This window comes from Metschnikowia bicuspidata (assembly GCF_001664035.1).
Source record: "Metschnikowia bicuspidata var. bicuspidata NRRL YB-4993 chromosome Unknown METBIscaffold_9, whole genome shotgun sequence".
In the NCBI taxonomy this organism is placed as follows: Eukaryota; Fungi; Ascomycota; class Pichiomycetes; order Serinales; family Metschnikowiaceae; genus Metschnikowia; species Metschnikowia bicuspidata.
Genome location: NW_017387739.1, coordinates 305380 through 327119, shown reverse-complemented (window position 1 = coordinate 327119; position 21740 = coordinate 305380). Strand labels below are relative to the sequence as shown.

The window sequence follows — 21740 nt, the reverse complement described above, 5'->3', positions numbered from 1 at the left end:
GATGGAGCGTTTGTCAAAGGACTTCAAAAAGCATTGAAGCAGGCACCAAGAAGGTCTACCCAGACAAATGACTCTGCGGGCGAAGACGAAGAGCTTGATCTCCTTGATTTTCTAGGAAGAGGTCCCAAGTGATCAGTGCAGGCTGCTCAATTGCATACGAGGTCCTCACAATACGCCTCCATGACTGCACTATCTTCATCGGTCTCTTCCTGTGAAACTGGCATTAAATTAAGCCACAATCTCATCATAATCATTAATTTCACATCCTTCTCGAAGTATATTCACACCATAGCGCCCAAGAAACCATCTGTAAAAGCCATCCTGAAACCAACACCATATTTCAAGACAGAAATACCACAATATTGCCCATCATGTAGATTCTTAGCCCAGGTTCATTGCGACAGGCTGGAAGAGCTTTCCAGATATATTGCCTCGCGTTTTGAAAGTCCAGATTCACTTACATGACCTGTTGGTATTGCTTCCTCTGCATGGATCAAGACACCCTCTGTCTCAAATCCGACGCCCCGCTTTTCTGGTCCTACAAGCGTGACAATTAAGACATATCCAAACACACAGCCGACAAAAATACTCATCACCTTGGAGTAGTCGTAGGCAGCTTCGCCGGATGTCGTAGTAATTGGGAATTGTTCGCCAAGACTGGACTCAATAGTCGAAGATGCCGATGAAACCATGTTACCCAATTGGTAAGACAATCCCACAACCAAAGATCTGTAAGCTGGTGGCGAAAGCTCGGACAAATGAACGGGAATCACACCCCATGCTCCTTGTACGCCTGCTTGCATAAAGAAGGCAGCACAGATGATCGTCAAGCGTCTTCCAATGAATGTCGAGGCGTGTCCACAAACAGTTCCACCAAATATGGCGCCCAAGTTGGCAACGGCATTGGTGACTGTTGATCTGTCCTCGCCAAACTCGAGCTGTTTGGAAAGAAGTGTGGGGTACAAGTCCTGCGATCCATGGGACATAAAATTGAAGCCAGCCATCAACAACACACAATATATCATGGTGAGCCAATATCTTTTCAAAGCGTCTTTTGTGTCTTCCGAGGGCTGATACCATTTCAAATGGCCTTCTAGTTTCTTTCGTGCCTTAGCAACCCCTCTTTGACGACGGTATGTTTCGGTTTCTGGAAGCCACAATCTCCATGCAATGAAGAGAACAGGTGGACACGCTGCAAACCAGAACAATGCTCTCCATCCATGTGGTGAATTATCAGTGATGGCGCGATTGAAAATCACCGCCAAGAGATATCCAAACGCGTATCCTTCTTGGAATATACCCGATAATACACCTCTGCATTCGACCGGAGAATCATCCAAAGATGTGGCCAACGAGAACCCATACACACCACCCATGGCAACACCAAAAATTGCACGTACTCCCAAAAATTGCTCATATGTCTGCACAAAACCAGTGCCGATTTGAAGAACTACCAACAAACTCAAGTTGATAACATAGGGCCACTTTCTACCGTACCGGTCACCCCAGTACCCAAAAAGCAAGGCGCCCACCGATCTTAGCATCAACACCAAAGTAATACCCCACGTGACATCCTTGACGCTTCTGTCAAATGTTTCTGCCATACTGCTGGCGTTCAAAGAAACAGCAAAAAAATCGACCGAGTCCCATGTCCATGCTGCGAAACCCATGAAGAAGAAGTTCCAATTTCTCAAAGTCATGTGCTTTAAATCTCCAAATGGGTTGAGCATTTGGCTCCATGTGTATTGTGCCCTTTCTTCTTTCGATACAAAAAGCGTCGAGAATCTAGTGGCAAAATACTTTTTGATGGATCTTGCGGTCAATGATGGAGGCTTGATAGCATTTTTATTATGGTTTCTCACAAGCTCCGAATGCACGGACGAGGTCATAGACACAGGCATGATGGGATGGGATTTCGACTTCTGATCTTTCAAACCAAAACCACAATACTACAAAAGTGACGGGGTATTCTCTTCTTATATGTGTCTTGCTGTGCTTCTGTCCTAGGGATGTCCTAGGGTGAAATCTGAAATTGACTAGCCCCGCAAATTGGCATATTTGCACCTACATGCAATGCGAGGGACTATGTTTATGTGCAGGCAGGTGCAGTACAGCCGCGTGAATAAAAAGTGGGGCGTACTTTTCCGGTTGATATCCGGGACTTATTGCGAGCACCTCTTCGTAAGCTGGTGGTATATGTGGATATCGAGCATTGCTTATGTTTACTCTGATATCAGGTGCTTGTGGAGATGGCTGGCACAGTCGAAAACTGAACATCTTCAGTTTACTGCTTGGCTTTTTGGCAAGAACTATGGGCTAAATGAGGCCTCACATTGCCCACTGCACCTAGTGCTCAATTACTTTTTTTCATGATTGCTATAGGCATAAGACCCGGCATTACCCCAAAAAGAATTACGAGCCAGTCTCCTTGTACAGCTGGGCGCGTAATCCCGCCGTGCCCCATGCACTACAGACGCACTCTAGCCCGGGGAATTTGCCCTATGCCATTTTGCGATTGGACAGAAAATCGCAAAACACAGAAACCATCGGGCACAAAAGAATTTCTCAGAGTGTATGGGGGCTTGGAGGAGCCCTTGTCTCATCGTGTGGGGCAGCCTTTATCAGAAATCAAACTGCATATGATTTCAACCCGGTTTTATCCGTTCGTATGTCCCTTATCGTTGTTCCAAAAGAAGCTCGCACAAGGTCTCAGCCGATCGCCAAGCACCAGCTCAAAGGCAAAAATTTTTTGAGACACATCTCGCCAATATGTGACAGCTTTTTTCTGGGCAATTTTGGGACTGACAGAGAGCCAGATTTGAAGAGCTCAAATACATTCTGACCCGGAAGGAGGCTCTAAACTAAAGAATGGTATCGCGTTTTGCTAAAAGACACCATATTGGAAACCACCACCTGAGGATATCCTGACCTGCTTCGTTAAACAACAGGGGGTTTTGAAAAATGGTGAGATTACACGGTACTGCAAAGGTTATTCTATGTGGCGGATTGTTCTGAAATTGTATCGCGGATGCCATACCCCCACACTCTCGTGCACACACACGCCGGGCATGCAGACATTCTCCAATTGTCGCATGTACGTGGTATATTGCAAAAGGCGATGTGCCCTAACTCCGCACCTGCACTTGTGGCTCGTCATCCGAAAACTCAGCAACTGGATATTTCGCAGCAACCTGGAATGAAACGAATCGCCGGGGTGATGAGACAGTGCTCTTTGCTGGGCCCGAAAACCTCCGGGGCCTGGAATTGATGTCATTATAGCATGTTCAGGCGCAACCCTCTGTCCTTTGCGTTTTTTTTTCCTCATCCAAAACAGCAGGGGAGTAAAAGACGCGATGATGAAAATTCAATCAAGAGGAAAGTCTGAAGTTTGTAGTTGCATCACAGAACAGCTTGAAATCTTCTCATAGCTCCACTGAGAAAATAAATCAAACTATTTGTCAGGTACTTGGGAAATTTTCTCACTTCTTGAAGATGAATGAAAGCTTGTTACTGATGTCGCCAAATCACAGCAAAGCTGACAAATACAATTCCACATTTGATTTCCTGGTAGAGGACACCTCTAAGAAACATTCCAGGATAGACGCTGGAATGTGTGTCTACTATAGTCTAGCGGGATGAAGACAGTCAGCTTCCGCCCGTTTGACCAGCCCTCTTTTCATGCAGATTTCGTGATTCCAAGATGGTATTGCACCCAGATTGTGAACAAGGTTTTCAAGAGCATTTCAAGTCTAACTACGGCAAATTATGCTTTGGACTATTGCTTTTGCTCTGGTGTTTGTCTACAGACAACCAGATGCAACAAACGAGACCCCCGGTAATCTCGTGGATTTATTACCGCGGAAATGCGAGGATATGCAGAGAGCACTGTACACAGTATGCGTGTGTGTGTTGTGCATGCGTGTCTGCACATTGTACTGTCTCTGCTCTCAACTTGACGTGATGTCGCCACGTAGCACGTTTGCTCATGAAGCCCTATGAAAATGTGTTCTTTACTCTTGTAAGTCATTGTTTCAAAACGACTATCGACATTTTTGTTTCCACGCACTACCATGCTTAGAAGTCCAGTTTACAGAAGGCAAGATAGAACGGCTCTCTAAAACCCAATGGGATATCTGTCCAACGGTGTTTCATACCATAAATGATCACCCGCGCTATCAGCTTAGTGTTGGACACCTTTCTTAATATAAGTGTAGCAGCCAAACTTATTGCTGCTTCGCAAAATCAGCTTTTTGCAAATATTGCGCCAAATAGTCTTGTTCCAGATTCTTTGTGAGAGACAAAACAATCGATTGTCGAGACTCTGTCACGTGACTTCCGTCAGGAACCGTCTGAATTCGCAAGCCTTCAGGCAGGAGCCGTCTAAGACCTTTGGAGTATAAAGTCAATCGAAAACACCTTCAATTCGGTAGAAAACAAGAGGAGGAAAAAACATAGACGTCTTTCACGTTTATATAGCTTAATTGAGACACCACTAACAATTTGCAAGAAGCTCAAGAGGCAAAACACGTTTATTTTCAATGACATCACGGCATCTCAAGCGAGCCAGCGTTGACGGCGTGCATATAACCACGGGTTCGTCCGGCTCATCCAAAAACCTGATTCCCAAAACCCCATACTTCTTCTTTGCCAGAAATCACCGCTTCGTCCAGCCAAACGAAACAAAATTATTTTAATGTGAGTATGGCGCCCAAGTTGGAGCTGTACATGACTTAAGATGTGGCAACCAGCAGGAACCACATCGGCTGATTTAAGCTTTATGGTTCCCAAACCACCCTTTGTCTTGAAAGAGTGGTTGTATAAACTTACAAAGTCTAAAAACCATAGAACATAACAACATAATTGCAATCAATAGGAGGAAGTCTTTGATGAAGAGGGAAAGTCTTTGATGAAGAGGAGGAAATCTTTGATGAAGAGGAAGAATTCTATAACGCCAGGGGTCTTCTGGATGCAGACTGTGTTTATTTTCAAGATCAAGCGCTTAATTGGTAAGCTTTCAGAAGAAGCGATTCAAATAAATCGCTCGAGAATTTTGAGAATTGAGGGTCACCAATATTTATTTTATCATGACTGCCGCCGGCTCGAATGGCGGGGTAGCCGTGCCCGGTGGGAACCTCTTGCATGATCCCGCGCGACATTTGCCCGCGACATTTGCCCGCGACATTTTTGTGGCCATCCATTGAAAGATGCCCCGTCCGTCGCCCCAGACTTTAGCAACCATTATCAGATTTATTGGGCACAAGACGCCACAACACCGCGCTGCTGAATCCACAGTCATCAGCTTCTAAATTTACTGTGCTCCCATATCAGTGTTAGTCCGAGTTTTCCTGACTCGCCAAGCTTGCTATGGCCCCATCTATCGCATCAAAAGACGAGCTCTCCACCTCCAATTCAAGAGCCTCAGAAACTCATACGTCCCCAAACATAGACGATATACTTCCACAGCAAATTTCCCTGGAAAAAGCTCTTCAAAAAAAGTTTATCCAGAGTGACGCCGGCGATGGAACCACAGCCACCGACCAATATGTGAATGGTGCTCGTTTGCCTCTCATTCTCACCAGTGTGGTGATTGCGATGTTCATTGTGGCACTCGACCAAACCATTGTCTCGACGATTTTAACTGTGGTCAGTGATGAATTCGGCTCTTTTTCAAAGGTCGGCTGGTTGACCTCGGCGTTCATTCTTCCTGTGGCGTGTTTGGCGCCGCTGTACGGCAAAGTGTCCATTGCTTTTGGAAGGAAATACACATTGTGCGTTGGAATCGTCATCTTTGAAATCGGCTCGCTTGTCTGCGCTCTAGCAAACAGTATTGATATGCTCATTGGTGGCAGAGTCATCCAAGGTATTGGCGGCGGTGCTGTCCAAGCCATGGTGGTGGTCATTATTTCCGAGTCTGTGCCGATCAATAAGCGTGCATTATCCATGTCGCTTATTGGTATCACTTTTTCTGTGGCATCAGTCAGCGGGCCTTTTATTGGCGGTGCCTTTGCGTCGCACGTCACGTGGAGGTGGTGTTTTTATATCAACTTGCCCTTAGGAGCCATTGCTTTGGTGCTCATGCTCACCTTCTTCCACCCGCCTAGACCACTGGGCCACATTCGAGCGAAATTGTCCAAAATCGACTACTTGGGCACCATCCTCATCTCGGCCGGTTTAGTGTTGGTTTTACTCGCCATCACGTTTGGCGGGAACGAGTATGCATGGGATTCGGCTGCCATCATCTGTCTCTTCACCATTGGAGGCGTTGTGTTGGTGGTCTTTGCAGTTTACAACTTCCTTCTCTCGAAAAACCCCCTCATCCTCAAGGAGTTTGTCACAACGCCTCAGATCTTGGGGTCTGGTTTCATGGCTTTCTTCAACTTTGCGTTTTTTTTGAGTTTGGTGAACTACCTCGCCATTTACTTTCAGGTCATATTTAATGCGTCTGCCTGGCAATCTGGAATTGACTTGCTTCCCTTGGTCATCAGTGTATCGGTGGCCTCTGCATTCAATGGAATCTTCATCAGGTACCTATACTTCATCAAAGTCCCCATGATGATTTCGGGGATTCTTTCGCCAATTGGTGTCGGCATTCTTTTGCTTTTAGACAGAGACACAAGCACATCCGCTCACATCGGATTGCTTATTCCTGTGGGCGTTTCTGTCGGACTTCAATTCCAAAGTACCTTGCTCTCAGCGCAACTCAAAGCACCGGGCCATATTCCAGGATCTATGATCTTGGTGACCGTCTTTGTTAACTTTATGAGAACTTTAGGTGGGGTCATAGGAGTTACAATGTCCCAGCTTATGCTTTTGACTCGGGGATCTGAGTATATATCGCAAGCTATAGTGGATAACCCTGATGTGCCGGCGCTTGCTTCTGTTCCAGCGAAAACTTTACTTTCATCCCCAAGCATTATCTGGGCACTTCCAAGCGACGCCCGTGATCTTGTTTTGGACGCGTTTATGAAAGCTTTGCATGATGTGTTCTACTTAGACTTGGCCTTCGCTTGCTTATGCTTGATTGCAGCTGCAATGTCCACAAACAAGATGATTCCTAAAGCTGATGAAATCGAACACACGGCAAAGAAAGAAAAGCTTCCTTCTGATGAGGAAGATGTGGAAAAGCAGCTGGTCTCTTCTCCAAGCGAAGATTTGCAACAGACACAAGCAGCTGATGATTTCCAGGTCAAAACTGTTTCCACTTAGTTTTTTGTGTTTTTGGGCAATCCTCATTTAAACATCCTTGTGTTCAAAATCACACCGTTTAACGCCTAATTGTCACTTAAATGACTGTGAACTTAATAAATTATTGCATATGAATACAAATAAATTCGGGTTGAGGATAACAGAGTACCGTCGAACGTTTCCTTGGAAGCTCTATCTCTCTGGCCATCATCCGTCAAATTTTCTAGCCAGACTGATCTCCCATAACTGCACTCGAGATTTCGAAGACATCGTGTGATGCATTGACGCATCCCTATAGTGACAAATGTCGGCAATCAGTAAGTTTTGTTTCGTTTAAAATCCAGATGGGTTAGGAAGTTATTCTTAAGTTGCACTGATAATTTGATGAAAAAAATTGAATGTTTGACGCAACGAGGTAAACAAAATCTGAATACTACAAGTCATCGGACTTGCTTTGTCGAAAACTATACCTTTAACTTTATTACCTGGCATGGTCGTAATATAATTCAAATATATAAAAGAAGCCAAATTAAACCACCAGTTGACAAAAACGTGATGTAACCACAATGTGAAAAAGAAAACATTCATAGATCAAGCGTTGGTAAACATGTGGGCCTCCACAAGGCACGCTATGACTGATATATCTACTCAGAAGAGAAAAGGATCGAGTGTAGTACCCGAGTAGATTTGTCGCTTCGACAACCAAGTCGAGCAAGGTATTACGTCCAATTTGGTACTCTTACAGCGAGCCCTAAAATGTCGGTTATGCGTCAATATGGCGAGATCAGCATTTTATTCGCAACACCAAGCACTGAGTAAATTCTTAACTGCACTGGTGGTCCAAATCCTTGGGTTCGTCATGCTGGAGTTGATTTCGAGACTTGCACATGTACTCCATGTTGAGAGATCTCCAATTCCACAAATTATATGTTATCAAAGTGCGTTTCTCTGAAGTTGTACGTAACTTTTTCTGTCATCCGTGACAAAAATTCTCTTGGTGATGTCCTATTGAATAATGCTGGACATGAATCCCTTCAAATAATGTAGGCGATTATCGACTGTGTTCTAAAGAAGGAGGCTGTACGCCATGAGGACATACAAGCATATTTTAGTCTCATTTCCAACATTGACCTTGTAAGCAGTCCGGAATCATGCTCGTGATGCATATTGGAGGATCAACAAAGTCTCACCTATTTTGTCTGTGACAATGAAATCAAGATCAAAAAGCTTTCAAAAGCAGGGCACGCGACGGGAAGAGTGAGACTTTCACGGCAAGAGTAGCACACTGTAACACAAACATCTCGCCAGAAGGTCAGCACACAACCGGCAAAAAGAGCTTTGTTTAGCGCTCTGTTGAGCACTCTGTCAGTATCCATTGGAGCCATCATGCAGCAGACCCGCCGACAGACAAACGAGTGGTCAAAGATGCCTGGAGATATCTTCCAAGTACTGGCGGATGTGGGCATTGAGCTTGGCCACGGCAGAGGTGGTGTTGCGGAACTCGAAGTCGAAGTCCAGCTTCATTTTGCGGATGTCGGCCTCGATCTGGCTGTTCTCCTTCTTCGTTCGGTCAAGCTTCTCCTGCTTGGCGTCGCGGTCTTGCGTCAACATGTCGTATTCCATCTCGAGCGCCAAAAACTTCTCGTGGGCGGCCTGTTCCTTTTCCAGCGCCTGCTGGCGAAGCTTGGCGATCTTTTCCTCGGACTTCTGGAACTGCCGTTTGGCTCTCTCGAGATGCACCGTCAACTCGTCCGAAATCTGCTGCTTGCTGCTGAGCTCGTCGTTCTGGCGCGCGTAGTTGTCCTTGGCCGCGTCGAGCACCTTCATGTCGTTGCTGATTTCCTGGACGATCTTGATGAGGTTGCGGAGCTCGTCCTCCACGGTTTGCACGGCCTGCTGCGTCCTGGTTTTGTTGCGCACGGTGGTCTCGGACTTCTTGAGTTCTTCCTCCGCCGCCTGCGAATGCAGCCTTAGATCCGCCACCACCTGCCTCACCACCGCCGGGTCTGCAGAGGCGTACGCCTCGATCTTCAGGAGCTCGCGCTCGGACTCGCTGAGAAGGAAATGCTGGTCCTCGAGCTTCTCGATGAGCCGCGCCTTGGTCTCCCTGTAGCTCGCGTGCTCCTTCTTGAAAACCTCCTGGGACTTCTGGAGCTTGATGAGCTCCTGCTCGAGCTTCGAGTTGTACTTGAGCAACTGAGCAAGCAGCGATTTCTGCGCCGCCGCTGAGCCGCCGGCCGCAGCGCCTGCAGCGTCTCCTTCTTTGAGACGCCGCCGCAACTTGTCGATGCGGTTGGCCAAATCCACACGCTCGTCGTCGAGATTGCGCACCTCTTGCATGGCCTCCTCGGCCTCCTTCGCTAGCAGCTCACACTCGCGCAAATGCTCCTCGCGGAACCGGGCAAAGTTGATCACGCCGCTGAGCACGCGCTGTGTCCGGAGCGGGTCCGGCCGCACCAAGTCCAGGAGCGTGAAGTCCAGAATGCCGCACTTCTGGAGAAACATGTTCACGGCCCGGAAAAACACGAGCACGTGCACCGCGTCCGCCGTGTCGTCGGCGTCCGCGCCGCCGCTGTCCGCGCCGCCTGCAGGCCCGGGCGTTTGGAGCAAGTCCCTGGCCGTGCCGCCACAGTAGTCCGGAGAAAGCCCGATGAATGTGTCCAAGATCTGCTCAAACAACTTGCGGATGTACGAGCCGGACGGCCGCGCCACGAGCTCCTCGCTGGCGGCAAAATCGCACTCCTGCAAACACTGCGAAAGCTCCCGGAAATCCAAGAGCGGAAACTCGTCGTTGGTCACAAGATGGCCGCGGGTCGAATGGGCCATGTACGCTGCGCCGGGACGCGTCGCGTTGAGGCGGGACATGGGCGCCAAGAAAATTTCAGGTCAATGCTGCGTGCGCTGGCAGGGCGCAAAAGGGATCGGTTTCCGGGTCGTGTTGGCGGGCCGTGTTGAGGTGGATCGGGGCTGTTGTGGTGAGGTTTGCGTGATGTGGGATGTACGGGTGCGTGGGCCGGACGTGTTTCGTGGGGTGGAGCAGATGCGCGCTTCTGGCTGGCACGGATGTTTTGGTTTCTTTCTGGACTTGGTATTTCTCTTCGGTTTCTTTCCGGACTTGGAATCTCTCTTTGTTTTGGCTGATCCTTGGTATCGTTCTTCGCACTGATTCTTCCTTGTGTTGGTTCTTCGTTTTTGGTTCTTCCTGAGTTTCCCACCTCATTGATCTTCTTCTGTTCTTCTCTTCATTTTTTTGCTTGCTTTCTTCTTATTTATTCTAGCCCTCTATTCTGTACCGCTTGTTCTGCTATGCTATGAGTCTAGTGTGCCTTGAGTGCTCTAGTCCTCCATTGCAGATCGTGTCTATATACACGGCCATGCTTCGCCCATCTTCATAAATTTTCCTAGATACGGACTTTGGTTTTCTGGCTCGCAGAGAACGGCCTTCATCTGACTTTTCTGGAAATTTAGTAGTTGTGGGGCTCTTTTGTCAGATAAAGAGCGTTTTTCTCGTCGTGCCCTGCCTCAATCTAAGGCTACATGCGTCAACTCACTAGACATACGAAGTCGTTGATCTCGCTAAAAAAAGAATCAAAGGAAAAAAAGGGACTTAAACCTGAGACCATGTAATAAATTAATGAAAGATCTAGGCGGGCCTTGTCGTTCCAGGAACGTGTTATATTTTTATCCTACTTCGTAATTTGCAAGTCTCATCTTTTCGCAACCATGTTCTTAAAAATCCAAGTACATTGGTCACTTTCCCAATCACAATATAATTCGAAGAGGAATATTTTGTCAAAAGTTAAAGAACAAAACACACGATATATCAACGAATAAGTAATATCACTGTTCTATACCCCGAAAAAACCGTGGTTTCTGACGGTATATTTACGTAATGAGATTTACTGTTATGAGCACGTATTCGAACTTTGAGTGTGATGACAATGATCGCAACACTTTTAAGGTAAACACAATCGAAAAATCTTTTTATACTCTAGTGTGCTTGACCCGGATAGTATTTTAACTCTCTGTTGTAGTCATTTTTGAGTGTTCTGCTTCCACAGCGTCGGTCATCGCCTTGAAGCAGGATACCTATCTATATGAACCTCAGTAACCACAGCCCAGCCCAGACACTGAAATATTCATGTTAATTCATAAACTTCTCATATATTGACTGGCAACTTCCGTGGTACAGCCGATCTATTTGAAGAAGACCATGATCTAAGACAACTGCACATTCAGAGAACATTTGTCTTCTGGTGTAATTACTATTTTGCACTTTGAAAGCAGTGCCAGCACGTTCTGTATGGAATACTAATCTCAGTGTCGAATCTATCGTTTTGTAGGATGCCTTTCTCGCATTATTTCACCACACAAATGATATCCGGGTTATTCTAGAACTGATGAGAAAAAGTGACGATATAATGCAAGTTTCGCTCGCAGTCAATTTCATCAACCCACATTAGGACGTTCTTTCGGGCAGGGATATAACCTATATACATTGACACCAGCCTCAATTGCCTTTGAGTCCGCGAACGACACATGTCCTGGAAGTTCTCCTATAGCCAGTGAAAGTACGTGATGCCGACGGTAAATCATGCGTGAAGCAACAGAGAACTATCACCTTCTTCAGCCTATGAAGGTCTTAAGATGTTTAGACGCTTTCTATGCGTGCAAAGTGAATCTGTCCTTTCATGCGAAAAAACGAGAAAACCAGCTTGAGCTAAACAATTGTACCCGGCCCAAGACGACAGAATATTCCATGGGCACATATGGCTCCTCACAGCTTTCATCGATGAATAGCGCACAACATGTTTTTTTGCGACGCGACAAAGCTCAACCCAGAGCTCTCACTGAAGAGTTCGAGTCAGGCGTGAATCCTCAGTTCGCGCATTACTTCGTTCATTTATACTGGCCGCATGAGACATAACATACAGAATGGCTGCCAGAAACATCATACTCTCTCGGCTGTCCAGATGGCACCCCTGCAAACCAACTTGATGGTTTCCGTGAGCAAGATGTATGGCACTGCTTTCTCAGCATCATTTTCAACGGCAGTGTCCAAATGCTCTAGTTCGTCATCCCTAAATGTACTGATCATATCTTTTAACTTAGAAAGCTCAGGCGACGTGCGTGCAGCCTCAGTCAATTGCTCGGGCAGAAGTAGCTCACCGGTCTTTTTATCAAAAGCGTCGATATTGTACTGCTTCATCAAAACGCGGAGCTGCTGGTTGTAATGCCCACCTATGACAGTCTCTACAGCAACTGTGCATGCCATGGCAGCTTCTTTACTGATGAGAGCAGTCCCTGCCCCCATAGCTACTGCTCCGATTTTCCACAAAGGTGTGAAAAGCGAGGGTCTCACCCGCCTTTCTGTCTGAAGACGGTTAAAATTATCATGGTGGTAGATCTCTTGCTCCCACATGTGTTTCAAGATAGGCTTCAAGTGGGGGTATTTCAGGGATAAAACACCGTATTGTCCCATGTAGATGTAGTTGGCGCCTAACTCGCCTGCTTGGTCCACCCTTATAACACGGTCAAGAAACGCCTTCTGGGCTTTCGACATTGCTCCGTATTCTACATCTTCTTGCTTTATCGTTCCGCTTTTGGATTTAGGACTAGATGCGCTAGCCTTCGACAGAGCTCTCCTTAAAAGCGGAGAGACTTGGTTCACCCTGGGGGAAAGCCGGCTGGGAAACATTGAGTGTTTTTTGGGATGGTTTTTTGTCGTTTCAGGATATCTACAGATATTTCTGAATCACCGTTCTGGGTGGTCTTGTTGAGGGTATGTAACAAACCTTCACATCGCATGATATTCAGACGGCGGCGCGCTCGCTGTCTTGCCACTTGAACGAGCACCTGCACTCCAATACACGCATGCGTCTATGCTCTGAGTCTTTTAATCAATATATGTGTCAAAAGTGCCCATCATAGCAATGCCTATATCAAATGGTAGCTCTTGAGTATCTCTAGAATTAGCCACCGGCTTATTCTCATTCAGGTATACTCTCAAGTGACGAAGCAAGCGATTGGGAATTTCCTTCACAATGAGCCACTCGACAGGAAATATGCCTTTCCAGCGACTGGACTCTACCCAGATGTCACTGGCTTGCGTGAAGTCAATGGCGCTTTGCATTCTCGCGACTCCACAGAATTTTGCTGAGCCGTTCACAGAAAAAAATAAGTAGACCCCACCTTGCGATTCCCGGAACGCCTTATCGAGCCGTTTGTTTCCGAGTTCCGTTGACGCCCATATTCCATTGCGGATAGATGCTTGTACGTCTAAACTGCTATAGGATTTAATTACAAAGAATCGCGCACTCTCACCAACGTCAAAGGGCTTACCTTCTGAGCGAAAGAAGGACCGTTTGAATTCAGGTTGACTAGGGGCCGTGTCAGGCAGGTCGAAGTAGTCACTGTCATCTGGCCACCAGCCTTGTGAATTCGAAGAATTTATCGACACTGAAGAAAAAATTGAGACAGATGAGGGGGTAGTAGCAGATGTAGGGATGGTCGTCTCACTGACACTTCGCGAGGCTTCGCCGAAATAATCGTGGTATTCTGGCGCCCAGATGTTTGGTGTGCAAACCACATCAATTCCATGAGTGTAGTTTGCCAATTCTGTGACGATTTCCAAATTTCGAAGTGTGTTCGCTGTGCATGGCTCCTTGAGTCTTGATCTGGGCGGCACCTTGAAGACGAGTAAGTTTGAATCGAAAAGCAGCAGCATCTTCAGTGTAGTGGAAAAAAGGTGCTTTATGAGATATGTCTGGCTATAAACAAAAGGAGTGTCAGGAGTTTGGATTAATTCAAGTAAACTCAAATTGCACTCTCTTAGTAAAGATCTTGCCAAATAAAAGACCGCTTTTCAAAAGGGGTTGTGTTCAGTTGCAGATACGAGTGTTCACAAATACTGCTCAAATGAGATCAAATTTTTAGGATGTATTGAAGCTTACACCAAAAGATGAGTTCCAAATTTCCAAAAATGTCATGAAGGTCTGCTTTTATATAGATTTCGCTCTTCATGCGGATTTGCAGCCAGGTTCCTGCCACAAAAACATTGTGCAGGCACTCAAGACCTCAGGGTCAAAATCCCTTATCTCTGCGAGTCACTTTTTGTACTACATCTTTTTTTGGTGTTCTAGGTTTCGCGCCTCGTTCATCAAAAAGGCATCCACATGTCGAGATTGGCATGCATCAGAAGCGTCACCGCATGAACGAAAAAAACACTACTACTAAGCTCGCGCGGATATAGATGAGCAAGCGCGCGAAGCATCCCAATCATCAGGATAGGATAGTTGAATGGCGGCAAGACTCGAACTTTGTCACCACATCTTTTCATATCGCAGTAGATAACCGCATACATCACCAAAATGGTACCGAATTTAAATAGGAAGGAAGCTGAAGTGGCAGAGGCAGAGAAAATTAAGAGAAAACAGAGGAAAGCAGAGGAACGGTGTTTCAATGTGCTGGTGGACGTATCCAAGGTGAGTATGTCTGTTATCAAGCAGTGGATGGTCAAGTATCTTGAAGAGCATTTACCCGATGACGATGTTGCTGTGGAATTCATATATGAGCTCTTAGTTGGGGCCGAGAATAATGAGCCTGAAATCCGTGTTATCCGCGAGCAGATGAACGATTTTTTGGGAAAGGACACCAGCCGGGCGTTTTGTCTCGAGCTATGGCAGCTTCTTCTCAGCGCACAAGAATCGCCGGATGGCGTGCCCCAACAACTAGTAGACGATAGGACAGCGCAGATCGAAAAGGATGAAAAAGCCCGTAGAGAAGCAAACCTCATTCTTGAACTGCTTCGGCCTAAGCTCTCTTTGTCGAAAACCCGAACGAGGGTCAGTTTTAAAGAGCCGGAATCCGAAAGAAAGAGCGCCTTGCCGTCGAAGGCTAATCGTGTGAATAAACCTGACAGGAAGACAAACTACAACAGGAGTTAGCACGACCAAGGCGCACACTGATGCTCCCGGGCTTGGAAGACATCGGAAATCAGGAATTGATCGGGTGGATCAGGAATTCTCGAAGGGTGCTTTGAAAACGAGAACTTTCTCACACGCCCAAGGAAACTACGAAGAGAAGAAAATGTGTACCTAAAGGCTGTGGGTGTTCTGGCAGCCCATTGCCATCTCCTTCCAGGAAATCCGATGGTTTGTGAAGGAACTCTTTACTTTTTGGCTCGGAGAGTTGAAAGAATCATCACACTACGTGCTAACTCAAATTGCTTCAGTTTTCACTTCATTCAGAGCACGTATTTTGGGTGCATGTAAGATTGGTCAACGCGCGTGTATCAGACCACAGGAGCATCGAGTAAACAACAATAATTCGTTGAGTCATCTGGAAACAAAATATAATTAAAACGTGTTTTTTCGAGAACAGCACAGGCATGTCTTTTGAAAGGCGTATTACATTGATTCTTCACAAAAGTGAATACCGAGTGACAAATCGAAGCATATTAGCATGCTGTCCCGAGTTCTATGCTGCCCCGCCTTTATGGGGCCCCAGTCCCCGCTCCTGCGTGATACCCCTCACCCTCACAGCGAGGCAGGCGTGCACAGTCGAAAATTAATCAACAACTGCCAGACTACCAATTTCGAGAAAAGTCTTAACACGCAAAATATCGTTGGGCCCTGCAGAACGAAGCACAATTCAGAATGTCAGAGCCTCACAGTCTGCATGAGCATCATCACCACCATCACAATCATCACCATAACGCAGAAAACCAGACACAGAATGTCAGTCAGCAACTGGAGCTGGAAGTTAAGCAACCTCAAGGAGTGAGGATCGGCAAGTATCAGGTTTTGAAGACTCTTGGTGAGGGGTCTTTTGGAAAGGTTAAATTGGCTGAGCACTTGACGACGAACCAAAAAGTTGCTTTGAAAATCATCAACAGAAAGACTTTGGCAAAGTCCGACATGCAAGGTAGAGTCGAGAGGGAAATTTCATACCTCAGATTGTTGAGACACCCACACATCATCAAGCTCTACGATGTCATCAAGTCGAAAGACGAAATTATTATGGTGATTGAATTTGCAGGCAAGGAATTGTTTGACTACATTGTGCAAAGGGGTAGAATGCCGGAAGACGAGGCGAGGAGATTTTTCCAGCAAATCATAGCCGCAGTCGAATACTGTCATAGACACAAGATTGTACACAGAGACTTAAAGCCAGAAAACTTGTTATTGGACGACCATTTGAACGTGAAGATCGCGGACTTTGGTTTATCTAATATCATGACCGATGGTAACTTTTTGAAGACCAGTTGTGGATCCCCCAACTACGCGGCTCCTGAAGTTATCAGCGGGAAGTTGTACGCCGGGCCCGAGGTTGATGTTTGGTCCTCGGGTGTCATCTTGTATGTGATGTTGTGTGGAAGGTTGCCCTTTGATGATGAGTTTATTCCTGCCTTGTTCAAAAAAATTAGTAACGGTGTCTACACCTTACCTAATTATTTGTCAGAAGGTGCGAAAAGTTTGTTGACGAGAATGCTTGTGGTGAATCCATTGAACAGAATCACAATCCATGAAATCTTGGAAGATGAATGGTTCAAGCAAGGAATCGAGGAGTACTTATTGCCACCTGACTTGTCCAAGACAAACCATAACAAAATTGAAGTTGACGAAGACGTTATTGACGCTTTAACCATGACTATGGGCTATGACCGAGATGAGATCTTGAACGTTATTCACTCTTGTAACAAGCAACAGAACCCTCACCAACAATCCAATGAAATCATCGATGCCTACCTATTGATGAAAGAAAATCATTCTTTGGTGAAAGACCTCAAGAAAAACAAGACAGAGAAAATGGAGACTTTCTTGTCGCTGAGTCCCCCTCCAGCATGGAACACTACAAACGCAAGTAATATGCCTGCTTCTCACCACGCCCCAGGAGTACAACAATCATTAACTTACCAGACTTTAGCCACTGTGCCGGACTTGTCTACGTTGCCAAATTCCACCATTGCTATCTTGCCGTCATCGCTTCCGTCCATACATCGGGCTTTCATGATGCAACAGCCTGACGCTGGGCAAAACAAAATCAATCCGGTGTCGTCTAAGAAGCTGAAAACGAAGTGGCATTTCGGTATCAGATCTAGATCATACCCATTAGATGTCATGGGTGAGATTTATAGGGCGTTGAAGAATCTTGGAGCGGAATGGTCCAAGCCTACGGAAGAAGAGCTTTGGACGATTAGAGTTAGATGGAAATACGGACCGTCAATGGTGGACGAGACTGCGAAGAACGGCGAGTGTGTACCTCCCGATTTGATGAAAATGAGGATACAGTTGTTCCAATTAGAACCCAACAACTACTTGGTGGACTTTAAGTTTGATGGCTGGGAAAACTCTTCGGGTGAGCCTCCTGCTAGACAGGACGTGGACGAAATGAGCTCCTTTTCAGCATACCCATTTTTGCATCTTGCCACTCGTCTTATTATGGAGTTGGCCGTCAATTCCACACAAGCCTAATCATGAAAATGTTCTTGAAGGCCGAGTCCGTGGAGCATCCTGGTACGTTCCGAACGCCGTCCCCGAATGCTTTTGCAAGTGCTAGGAGTCTATTCTACCAGTTGTGGATTTTGTTATAATCGCGTTTGGCTTTACAGGCCAAGTCGAGAGCACGACAAACTTGCGTGGGTTTGTTGATTAGAACTGTTGCCGGCTTTTAGAAATCTTGCCGGCCACGATTGCAAGACAAGCAGATGAAACGTCCAGGTTGACGCCTTCGGATTCATGTGCATGTGCGAGCACGGGCGTCGCGAAGACTCTTACAGGGGCCCATACGTAGAATCCTACAATTCGCATGGGAGGTCCCTCATGCCGTGGGCACTGTAACCCTAGACTTCACACGATATTAATATACTAGCTTGGAGGGCCGTGGCAAGCACAAATGCGTTGAAAGGCCGTCTCGCGCGATTCACCCCTGCGCGCACCAGATCCTCCAGATTTAATCAAAGGTCCTCTACATAGAGGCTCAATTTAACCAAACGGGCATGTATGTAAACAGTTGAAGTGAGAAAATCGAAGGCAGAAAAGAGTTGACGGACCTGGGGCCCAAGGGAAAAAACATACATCAGTGAGGAAAAAAAGCACATTGTTTTCTTGCAACAAAAAGCACGCCGATATCTTCAAACCATCCGACATCATACAAACAAAGTTGGGCCTTTTTATTTTTATTTTTTTCCTTTCTGGACTCGGCTCATCAAGTATTATAGTCGGGACACGGGGACTGTTACAGCAACATACCTGAGTTCGACGTCAAAAGTGCCTAGCTTTCTCCGCTACCTCAAAAGTTTACTGGTACGCTTCTTTTCCTTCCAGCTAAAAAGAAAACGACAGCATGAAGACAATAAATATCTTAGATCCAGATGCGCTATCGGCAGATGACTCGATCAAGCTCCACGAGGTGGCACGTTACATTTACAAAGCCAAAAAAACCACCATGTTGACCGGGGCCGGGATTTCGTGCAACGCGGGAATCCCAGACTTTCGCTCCGACGATGGTTTGTACAACATTGTGAAAGCAAAATACCCCTCGAGCTTCATCAAGGGCCAAGACTTGTTTGACATTTCGCTCTTCAGAAGCAACGAAACGCTCCTGATTTTCTGTACGTTCATGGAGGGGCTCTACAAGTACTCTTTGCAGGCCAAAGCGACGGAGACCCACAAATTCATCAAGACGTTGAAAGAGAAAAACAAGCTTTTGCGGTGCTACACGCAAAACATCGACAGCATTGAGAAGAGTCTCGACTTGAACTGTGGCATCGACTCGGCACATTTCAACGAGATCGAGCTTGGTCTGGCCCGCACTTTCAGAGACAATTGGAAGGATTTGGACGTTGTTCAGTTGCATGGAAATCTACATAAACTCTCGTGTACGCAGTGTCTTACGCACTACGAATGGACTGCCGAAAGCCAGACCAAGCTCAGGGAAGGAGAAAACCCCGAATGCGAGAACTGCTACCTTAAGTTCCAGGAACGGCTCTATGCGGGGAAGAGGATGACGGGGAACATCGGAATTTTGCGTCCCGACATTGTGCTTTATGGCGAGAACCACCCACAGTCGGAGATTTTGGCCCGGGGACTCAACATTGACATGGGCATGAAATGCGACTTGGTGTTGATCATGGGCACGCTGTTGAAAGTCGACGGCGTGAAGAAATTGGTGCGGTCAGTCTGTAAGAATGTGCGTGAGCGAGGTGGGAAAGTGGTGTTTGTCAACAAGTCGCCGGTGGCCAAGCAGTTTGCCAGTCTTGTTGATTACGAGGTCTTGTGTGACTGTGACGACTTCATCCGTGCTTTGAGGCACGAAATTCCAGATTTGTTTTTGACGCAGGAGCAGCTAGACTCGAAAAAGCTCCAGGGCAAACAGTCACCCAGCAAACCATATGACCACATTAAAAATGAGCAACCGGAAGGCGTCAAGCTCGAAACCACGACGGCCCGAGTCAAGATCGAAAACCCCACAAATAGAGTCAAGCTCGAGAAGTCCAAGCACCATGCTATCAAGAGCGAAGCAGGTCCGGGAGTCGGTCTTGGAAATGCGCGAGATACTGTCCTCACCCCTCCCAATACGCCGACCAAGAAAAGAGCTTTGGCCAGCGAGCGGAAGAGACCGACGCTTAAAGCGTGTCGGAACAAAAAAGCCAAGGTCGAGCCTCACTTTCCATCTCCATGCCCAAGTTTCACGGAGAGCATCAAGATCGAGAGTGAGAGTGATGTTGCCACCGACTGCGACGACTTTGATGGCTCCACCGAAAATAAGGAGAACATGGACGGACGAGTGGCCAAACAGGAGAATGCTGTTTGCGAGGCCATGAGGGTCGGGGCTTAAGGTATGTTCAAGCAGTACATGGTGTTCCTGGACTCAGCCACATACACTTGTTATATTCGGTGAACATCCAGGAATATCACACACTAAAATCTGAACAGGATACTGATTATAGAATGCTGCAGTGATTGTGCGGTATGGTGTTGTGCTGATTTGCCACGAGATTACTCCTTCAAGAAAAGTAGGGTCCTTTTTAGATTACACGAGGCACAGCTGATTACCCTGACTCAACTGTCACTTGCTTGTGCATGGAGCTATGTATGGCATCAGTTTCATGACGAACATAGAACATCGTTTCTCTGTGGGTCAGCTGCTCTCACAAAGAGGTGTCGTCTGTGCCGGTTTCGAAATGACATAATATAGATCATCAGTGCTACAATCGAAAACCCTGCAATGCTTCCCGTGGGTTGGCGAATTCCAAGACATTTAGTAATTTGCCGAAATCACTCCATATACTAGAACAATTGTTCGATGCAATCTTTCTGCTCGGAAAACATGAAGTCTAGGCCCTTTTAGATATGAATGTCAAGATTTGAAAGATAGTTCACGGGACGCAGAAATCCCCAGTATTCCTCTGTGGTACCTTAACCAGTAATTTTGGGGCATCACATTTCACTTCCAAAATCTTAGAAGCACAAATTGAAGCCTTGCTGTTTCTTGAACAAGGCTCCCGCGAGCGAGCTCGAGACCAATCTACATTTTAATGGTCAACTAAGTCATGGCTGAAGTCCATACTTTACTGTCAATTTGAGTACACCTCTACGAAGTACCTCTGGAAACTTGATCGAAAAACAATCAGCTCCAAGTTACCAACTGCCCTTGCTTTGAGCTATGTTTCGACAAGCCCAACTTGATGACCCTCAGATTGTCTGTTTCCCTGCAGATTTCTGCCAGAAAATTTGACAAACTTCTTGAAGAAGAGTGTCTCGAAAGGCTTGGTGCATATTTAGGCAAAACATCGGATTAGTCCTGGTGGCAGAGAATCTGACTTTCGGGTTTCTGAGTTTTGCTTGTGAGAACACTTCGATGTGGGGATGTCTATTTTGGAGCTGATTCAGGCATCTGCGGTGTCATCAGATCTGGCAGATGCAATTTGTGGAATGGAGACTTTGGATTGCTTCAATGCCGCGGGACAGTCCAAAGCGTTGTCCCGAACATGAATGAAGGATTAGAGCAGGATGTATGACGCGAGGAAGAAGTAGCAAATCCAAAGGTATGTAATGAGATCTTTGTCAATGGTTCTAACATGAGATGTTACTAGGACATAAATAGACACGGGCCAAGAGGTAACGGAAGCGGGCGGGCCGAGTTTCCACACTTGGTACGTATCTGGAAGCTGGTGAAAGGTTTTATATATTATTTGCAAAGTTTTGCTCCTTTGATCAGATGAATCACAAGAAATTAGTCAGGTAGAAGATGAACATCATCGTGGGACAGAGAGTGGGTGCCGATAAAGAGAGATGGGAGGTAGGCCACACTGCTGCTTCTGAAAAACGTGGCTTTTCGCTACCGTGGGAAAGCTCAACATCTTTGCCACCAAATTCCTGGCCTCTGGGGGATACTCATATGACTATGATGAAGGTTGGCAACCGTATGTTGAGTCCTTTATATTAAGTCTTGCAAATGAGTGGGGAGCGCTTGTATTACTTAGAATCATTAGTTTCATTGTCTAAAAGGTAGGATAGTTTTTTCGGTGCATTCAGGAGATTATCTCGAGT

The 21740-nt window shown here is 46.3% G+C and overlaps 8 protein-coding genes across 8 annotated transcripts in view; 4 read left to right on the top strand and 4 right to left on the bottom strand.

The window, feature by feature from the left end:
- Positions 1-2135, bottom strand: part of METBIDRAFT_227659 (MFS general substrate transporter) — a 2808-nt gene extending 673 nt beyond the window's left edge. Inside the window, exon 1 of the mRNA XM_018855191.1 lies at positions 813-2135. Within this exon, the coding sequence (XP_018709454.1) occupies positions 813-1901 (1089 nt within the window). The 5' untranslated portion in view covers positions 1902-2135. The remainder of the gene's footprint in view (positions 1-812) is intronic.
- Positions 2136-5084: 2949 nt separating this feature from the next.
- SGE1 (Sge1p) lies at positions 5085-7275 on the top strand (the record flags this gene model as incomplete). The annotated part of the gene is made up of 3 exons (XM_018859176.1): positions 5085-5111; positions 5497-7116; positions 7207-7275. 3 exons carry the CDS (start codon positions 5085-5087, stop codon positions 7273-7275), a joined length of 1716 nt encoding a protein of 571 aa, XP_018709453.1.
- Positions 7276-8604: 1329 nt separating this feature from the next.
- Positions 8605-10050, bottom strand: NUF2 (kinetochore-associated Ndc80 complex subunit; the record flags this gene model as incomplete). Its single annotated transcript, XM_018858206.1, has 1 exon — positions 8605-10050. One exon carries the CDS (start codon positions 10048-10050, stop codon positions 8605-8607), a length of 1446 nt encoding a protein of 481 aa, XP_018709452.1.
- Positions 10051-12136: 2086 nt separating this feature from the next.
- Positions 12137-12748, bottom strand: METBIDRAFT_13960 (putative monooxygenase; the record flags this gene model as incomplete). Its single annotated transcript, XM_018854462.1, has 1 exon — positions 12137-12748. The coding sequence occupies one exon, from the start codon at positions 12746-12748 to the stop codon at positions 12137-12139; it is 612 nt and encodes a 203-aa protein (XP_018709451.1).
- A 204-nt stretch (positions 12749-12952) lies between these two features.
- METBIDRAFT_33800 (mRNA-binding phosphate metabolism regulator) lies at positions 12953-14077 on the bottom strand. The gene has a single exon (XM_018856400.1). It carries the CDS (start codon positions 13910-13912, stop codon positions 13082-13084), a length of 831 nt encoding a protein of 276 aa, XP_018709450.1. The 5' UTR covers positions 13913-14077; the 3' UTR covers positions 12953-13081.
- A 478-nt stretch (positions 14078-14555) lies between these two features.
- Positions 14556-15131, top strand: METBIDRAFT_13958 (uncharacterized protein; the record flags this gene model as incomplete). Its single annotated transcript, XM_018854461.1, has 1 exon — positions 14556-15131. The coding sequence occupies one exon, from the start codon at positions 14556-14558 to the stop codon at positions 15129-15131; it is 576 nt and encodes a 191-aa protein (XP_018709449.1).
- A 711-nt stretch (positions 15132-15842) lies between these two features.
- SNF1 (AMP-activated serine/threonine-protein kinase catalytic subunit) lies at positions 15843-17660 on the top strand (the record flags this gene model as incomplete). The annotated part of the gene is made up of 1 exon (XM_018858221.1): positions 15843-17660. One exon carries the CDS (start codon positions 15843-15845, stop codon positions 17658-17660), a length of 1818 nt encoding a protein of 605 aa, XP_018709448.1.
- Positions 17661-18531: 871 nt separating this feature from the next.
- HST3 (NAD-dependent histone deacetylase) lies at positions 18532-20025 on the top strand (the record flags this gene model as incomplete). The annotated part of the gene is made up of 1 exon (XM_018854460.1): positions 18532-20025. The coding sequence occupies one exon, from the start codon at positions 18532-18534 to the stop codon at positions 20023-20025; it is 1494 nt and encodes a 497-aa protein (XP_018709447.1).
- Positions 20026-21740: the final 1715 nt, after the last annotated feature.

What these genes read in the sequence shown, in the direction of transcription:
- METBIDRAFT_33800 (XM_018856400.1), bottom strand. Translation starts at nt 13,912, where the DNA reads ATGCTGCTGCTTTTCGATTCAAACTTACTCGTCTTCAAGGTGCCGCCC.